Source organism: Palaemon carinicauda, chromosome 33 (assembly GCF_036898095.1).
Source record: "Palaemon carinicauda isolate YSFRI2023 chromosome 33, ASM3689809v2, whole genome shotgun sequence".
NCBI classification, from domain to species: domain Eukaryota; kingdom Metazoa; phylum Arthropoda; class Malacostraca; order Decapoda; family Palaemonidae; genus Palaemon; species Palaemon carinicauda.
Genome location: NC_090757.1, coordinates 20,319,889 through 20,327,388, shown reverse-complemented (window position 1 = coordinate 20,327,388; position 7,500 = coordinate 20,319,889). Strand labels below are relative to the sequence as shown.

Sequence of the window (7,500 nt, the reverse complement as noted above, 5' to 3'; positions counted from 1 at the left end):
AGCTTCAAGATCAGGAATTCTTCTGAGTAGTTGTTCCTTTAACCTGGTCGAATTGACGTCTGGTGAGTCCACTCCTAGTTGCTCTAATCGGCTCTTGTATAGTGTAGCTAGATCAGCCTGCCTAAATACAACTGGTGTTGCTTCTGTATTGGTCACTTTGCTATCCATGATGTAGATGACAAGTTCTGAGAATGCTACAGGATATGATTCGTTTCCTCGTCTGTTGCCTTCCTCCTTTTGCTTCATTGCATTGAGATATGCTCTCTCCATATTGTATAACTCCACCAAGCATCGTGGGTGATACATCATCTCTTAAGCAACGACGTCACCGGCACTTAACTTTGCAAGGAGCTCTCATGGTTTAGTGTCTTGGCACATTGGTTCAGTCTTTCATTTAGCTGCATCGTCATCGCTCGTCTTAAATTTGATATTTGGTCTTCTTCTTCACATAAGAAACGTTGTACTTTAGGAGGGTCTGAGGTCCTGTCTCTTGCCACAGTACTCACCTGCACCACCTGATGTGCTTGGGGTAATCTTCCTCCTCTTCTGTGCTCTTTCTAGTTTAGTGTTATTGAATAACAGTCTACAGCTATTGTGATACATTACTTTATTTTGTATCAGCATGGCTTCTATGCCATCACCTTCGTCCAGTCTTGCTGGACTAAACACTATTGGCATATCGTTTATGGCATGAAACTGTGGTACATTTTGTGCAATGTTACTGTATCCAGCACAGTCTTGTTTCCTTTGGAATGTACTAAGTGGTGAAATAAGCGTTTCATTACTTTTGTCTTCCCGACAAAGGCAACATTTACTCCAGTCAGTCATCTGCCTGGATCCTGCATCCATCATATAAACTTCAAATTTGCTATAGGCCGAGGGTTTATCCTTTTACCACCTTTTCACCACTTTTCTGTATGGGATACAGTTAGGTTCGTGCTATTGCCCTACACCTAACCCGATCGTTCATCCAATATCATTAGTCTCTTCCGATCTGTACACCATCCGGATAACACTAAATGCCCCTGCTATCCTTGGCTCGGCTCTCCCACGCTGGCACAACCTGTCAATTCAGGTGCGGCTATCTAATGTCTCTGGGGCTTTATTAGATAGCATTTGGGATACTAAACCCGAGGTTTAGCCGATATTGAACCCCATGCTGAGTTGTTCAGCAGTGTCTGTCACCAGTGTGCCCTGGCTTGAACCAATTAATTTTCTAGGCTGGTTTATTTTCGGAGTTATCCTTCTCTTTGATGAATTGCCTTTGCTCGGCTTTTGAGCTTCATCTACCCAGAGCTAAATGGTTTTTAGGCGCCATCACCCGCCTTACACACCACCACTATCTGCGATATCACCCCTGCCACGAGAAGGCTAGGGTGGGACTTGACTGCCAGAGGCTTTGTGGTTCGCAAGCCGTTGGGGTATTTTTTAGATAAAAAGAGCTCATCCTTTTTACCACCCCGGCATTAGCAGTCCTTTTAAGGGGCAACAATGAATTATTTATCTACAATTTATTATTATCATACTTTATTAATTTATCATTTTTACTAACATTTATTAATCTTCTACTCTATTTATCAACTGAGGACTTATAGGCAGAAAGCAATGGTATTTATGACTGTTTATTAATGCTTCTTGATGCTGTAAGGGTATAAATAGTATTTATTTGTGCAGGAAATCTACCTTATTCACCAGAGATGCACCAAAGAAGCCAAATATACCAATAATTTTGCACCAAGATGTGAAACATTGAGTGCTTTTATGGTTTAACATTGTTTTTCCATTAACTGGCGGCCATCTTGGAAATAATGGCCGCCATCTTGGAATTCTTGATGGCTAGCATTTTTTTCTTAAAACATGACCTACATAGCACATTCACACCAAATTTCATGCTTGTATCACCAAATGAATGATTCTAGTCAAAATCACACTTTGGCTGCTCCACTAACAGTCCTCAGTCATGTAGGTCACCCAACTTTTCTAGTGCCTTGTGAAGTCCAGTTGAAAGTTTGGAGAACTAATATACATACAGTCCAAGGCATTTCCCCCAATTTTTGGGGGGTAGCCGACATCAAAACAAATAAAAAAGGGTTGAGGGACCTTTCTTTTCTACGTTCCTCCCAGCCTGCCAAGGGACTCAACCGAGTTCGGCTGGTACTGCTAGGGTGCCACAGCCCACCCTCCCCCGCTATCCACCACAGATGAAGCTTTATAACGCTGAATCCCCTACTGCTGCTACCACTGCGGTCATCCGAGGCGACCGGAGGAAGCAGCAAGGCCTACCGGAACTGCGTCACAATCGCTCGCCATTCATTCCTATTTCTAGCACACTCTCTAGAGGAGCAGATACCTGACAAAATAGCTCATTTCATGATACAAGCATAAATTTTGCACAAAGCTTCCTTGTGATGTTCTTAAAGAAATAAAACTGTGAGCCACTCAATTTTTTCACTTTTCAAGATGGCCGCCACATTTTTTAAAATGGCGGTAAAGTTCCATTCCAGAATTTGACAAATTGACCATACGAAGTATTTTGATTACCAGTGGCCTAGATTCGAGGTAAACATCTATATTCAGGTCAGTATTCACTGAAAATACAATTTTGTGAAAACCCTGCAAAGCGCATGCGCGAAATTAGACTGACAAAGTCATATTGATTCATGTATCTTCGCATGTACAGGTGTATAATGCTGTGCATTGCAATCCTGACCTATAGCACTTACAATTCCCAGTACAAATCCTTTTACATCCACATTTTAAGAGCTGTTGACATGATGCTGCTATTGGCTGCAAGCTGGTCCAATATGGCGTCCAAAAATTGTCATCTTTGTACCAACCCCAACTTTCAGGTGAAGGTAATTTCATAATGCGACCCACAGACTGACCCCATGTGTGTCCTGCTTGCAGTATAGCTCGCTTCACATGCTCTACTAAAGCTGCCCTAGAGGGTGGGATGGCACTATGAGGCTTCTGTTTTCGTGCAAACAGTTCAAACCTTGCTTCATCGACTTTGTGGTACTAGAGCGGTCGTACATCACCACAACAAACTCTTCAATGACTCTCATGTCAGGAGATGATAAGTCATATGTAGGCGAACTAAGTCTTATAAAAACCGCTGTTGCCTCAGGATAGACATTCCATGCCAGCACGACTTCTTACCTTTGTCAGCAAATGCAGACACTTTATCACAACCAGAGAAGGCATGAACAAAATGGCAATCCTCTTGCTTTTGGCCCTGGTGATCTAGGTATTTCATGTAAAGGGATACATCTCAAATCCTTCCCTTTCCCAAAGGCAATCCATAGACTTTCTATATTCAAGTCTGCAAACAATGAAACACCAATGACTACAACTTACTATCAGGACACTCTGACTACCGTTGACGGCTGCATCTTTTGCATGAAGAAACATTCAGTGTCGGCCTCTTCGTGGTTACAAGGTGAAATCTGGGAAACATCTGTTTCGTTGTTTGAGACATTCTCCTCTCGAGTAACAATAATGTCTGTTTCATTGTTCATCACAGCAATTTTGTCGGCAAGGAAAACAAACAATTCCATTTTGTTTTCATCTCATCTCAAAAATGTGTTCCATGATTTAGGTGTCTACTGTTAGCGGTAACTATTCTTCTTCCGCCTGTTCCACGTTTTCGTCTAGTTTCACCTTTCAGGCTATCGTTATAATGATCTTCAAACACGATGTCTATTTTTCGGTGATTCTTTGCATAGTGCTGGGTGTACAGCAAAATAACATCGTCGGCATAGGCATCAAAGGTTTTACATGCTCCTGACTGTTTCGAGTTGACCAATGCAGCACCATCTATAATGCGAGTATCTGCCTGTGGTGCGGTTGAAGGGACCTGTATATCACTTTCCAGCACTGTCATCCATTGTGACTTTGTTCCTGAGTTTAAACTCCCATTTTGTGATACTGATGGTGGATAGTTTTGATTCTTGTGACGAAAAAAGTCTTCCAAATCACATTGCCTACTTTGGTAAGAGATTAACAATCTTGAAAACAGATTGCCGTCATCTTTTAAGCTTGCAAACTTTGACTTTGATCCATTCGAGTCTGATTTTGACTTTAAACTAAATAGTGGAAGTTTGTTTTTTGCAATTGACTCGTAAAATTCTAACTTTTCTGTATTGTTAACTTTTTTCAAGAACTGATCAAACTGACAACTACAAAGCTTTGTAAGTTGTCATAGTGACTCGGCAACCTTGCTGTCAACAACATCTTTTGTGTCATAGTGGTTAAGTCTGTCACTGAACTGCATTGTCATTGCTCACAAAGTTCTGATATGGGACTCCCTTTTTTCACATAAAAACCATCTCGCAACACCCATTTTACCTAGCTCTTGAGAGGTAATTTTTCTTGTATATTTAGTTGCATCACTTTCATCATCACTGTCCACTTCTGATCTTCGTTTTCTAGCTCTATCTAGTTTATTGTTGTTAAATTTTATTCTACACTAATGATGATACTGTACATTATTCTGATCAGTGTTTCTTCTATTCCTTGACCATCATCAATTCGTCCAACATCTAAAGCAATGGGCATTTCATTTAGCTTCCTGAACTCTAGAATATTCTTTGCTAATAAAGTATACCCCGATTTGCTCTTGTCTGAAGTATCCTTGGGTGATATCAATGTTTCATCTCTGTCTACCAGATAGATAAAGATTTTAGTCCAATCAGTTTCCCTTTTCTCATGGTGAGATATTGACAAACGAATTCTTTTTGACATTTCAAAATGAAATAACACAACACATATATATACAAAACAAAATTCTTCAATTGAGATTAACTATACCAAGTTTTCTTTGGCAACTACAGCACAAATTTGATACTTCGACAGTTGAAAGGCCGAGGGATTATCCTTTTACCACCTTCAACTTATAAATACACTTTACTGTATGGGATACGACTAGGTTAGATGCTGTTACCTCTACACCTAGCCCGATCGTTCATCTAGCGCTATTTAACTCCCATGCGATCTGTACACAATCCAAAGGACAAAGGCCCCGTCCTTCTTGGCTCAACTTTCCCGTACGCCAACTTTCTGGTACGCCACCTTGACTATATATGGGGCGAATCAAGGTGTATTTGGGAGGCTAAATAAAGATGACACTAAATCCCATGCAGACTTTCACGGCAGCTAGTTGCACCAATTTGCCTTAGTAGTGTAAGCAACTAGCTCATTAAAATTGTACGATCTCCTGCAGTAGGCTAAATTGCCGGACCTTACACATCCCTCCATTTAACAGTCAAAACCAATTGACCCTATTGGCCTTGTGTTCCACCCCACTTCATCATCATTTCATGTTCATTTTATCGTCCTTTCATGTTCATTTTATCATCCATTTCGTGTTCATTTCCCTGATATGGCCGAAGTCGTGCTGCTTGGGAGTAAATAAATAACCAACTTTTTTATGCCGCCAGTTTGTTTTTGACCGCTATTTTGTAAGAAACCCCTGACGAGTTATGGGCAATGTCAATTACATTATCAGAATGTTAAACTCGCAAATCTGTATGATTGAATTATCAAAGAAACTAATTTGGTAAAATATCAAGTTTAACCACCCAATTACTAATAAAATGAACAATTTGTGTCCAATTTTGCGCATGCGCACTTTAGAATTTTCATGACTGTATTTACAGTGACTATTGACATAAATATAGTGGTTTTCCTTCAAATCTAGGCCACTAGTCATCAAAAGTACTTCATATGACCCACTAGTCAAAATCTTACATGTGGAAAATCGGGGGTTTAGCCGCCATTTTAAAAATGTGGTGGCCATCTTGAAAAAATGAAAAATTTGAGTGGCTCAGAGTTTAATTTTCATAGGAGCACCATAAAGAACCTTCATACGAAGTTTGATGCTTGTATCATAAAATGAACTATTTTGGTAAAATTTTAAGGTTATCCGCCCTACTATTCTTGCCTCCTCTCACATCCATCCTCCTATCACCCAGAGCTTTCTTCCCTCCATCCATCCACCCAAACCTTGCCCTTCCTCTTGTACTTATCCAGTCCTATATACATACATCAAAACGTTTAAATCATCCGTACTACAATTCGAATAACTTAACCACACCGTGACATCCGCAGATGACTCTCCACGCGTGGAGGGGCTACAAAACCTACGCCTGGGGCCAGAATGAGCTGCGCCCCGTGAGCAAATACGGACAGACAGCTGGGCTCTTCGGAACCAGGGACATGGGTGCCACGCTGATCGATTCCCTGGACACCCTCTTCATTATGGGCCTCATGGAGGAATTCAACGAAGCAAAGGAATGGGTGGAGAAAAAGCTGGATTTCAACATGCTGGTGAGTCAAATGGGTTTTTTACTGTTTACTGTTTTATGAATGAATGCTTAGCTGGCTTATGACCTGGTGAGTTGTGAGTATTGGCTACTCGTGAATTATGAATGAGTTATATTGGTGTTTTAGTGATTGAAGTTATATACTGGCGAGTTGTGTCAGTTTTAATTCGATGTACGAATTGATGATTTATGATTTTTAATTCGATTAACAAATGATGAATTATAAGTTTATTTCTGCTACGAAAATATGAATTATAAGTTTTAATTTTATTTAAGAGTTGATGAATTTTCAGTTTAATACAATTATAAATTTATGAATTATGAGTTTTAATTCGACGACGAATTTATGAATTATAAGTTTAATTTGATTACGACTTTATGAATTTTGAGTTTCAATTTGATTCATCTATTGATGAATCATAAGTTAAATACGATTATGAATCTATGAATTATGAGTTTTAATTCGATTACCAATTGATGAATTATGAGTTTTAATTCGATTTACGAACTGATGAATTATAAGTTTTAATTCGATTACGAATTGATGAATAATACGTTAAATTCAATTACGAATTTATGAATTATGAGTTAATTCGATAATGAACTGATGAAATATAGATTAAATTCAATAATGAACTGATGAAATATAGATTACATTCAATTGATGAATTGTGAGTTTTAACTCGATTAACAATTGACGAATGGTAATTTCAATTCGATAAGGAACTGATGAATTATACAAGTCGGTTGCACACTGAATTAAGAACTACAAGTTAGTGAATTATATACAACGAACCTTCGTAAGAGATTTAACACCGTCAACATCTGTTTCCATGACGTATCTTGGCTTTTAAAATCTGCAGAAAAACACACACAATACCATTAAATCCTTTGTCTTCTAATAGGCAACAACTAAGTTTTGTAATGATAACAAAATGAAGTTTAGCTTTCTTATTGCTTATTATTATTATTAGCTAAAATATTATTATTATTATTATTATTATTATTATTATTATTATTATTATTATTATTATTATTAGCTAAACTATCATTATTATTATTAGCTAAACTATTATTATTATTATTATTATTATTATTATTATTATTATTATTATTATTATTATTATTATTATTATTATTATTATTAACTAAACTACATCCCTAATTTAAAAAAGTA

The 7,500-nt window shown here is 38.1% G+C and overlaps 2 protein-coding genes across 2 annotated transcripts in view; both read left to right on the top strand.

Moving 5' to 3' along the window:
• Mpv17 (Mitochondrial inner membrane protein MPV17) overlaps positions 1-7,500 on the top strand; it is a 509,363-nt gene that overhangs the window by 182,526 nt on the left and 319,337 nt on the right. The window lies entirely within an intron of this gene.
• The window catches only part of LOC137625871 (mannosyl-oligosaccharide 1,2-alpha-mannosidase IA-like), a 42,206-nt gene that overhangs the window by 7,607 nt on the left and 27,099 nt on the right, over positions 1-7,500 (top strand). The window contains 1 exon segment of the mRNA XM_068356803.1: positions 6,109-6,327. Coding sequence (XP_068212904.1) covers positions 6,109-6,327 — 219 coding nt within the window.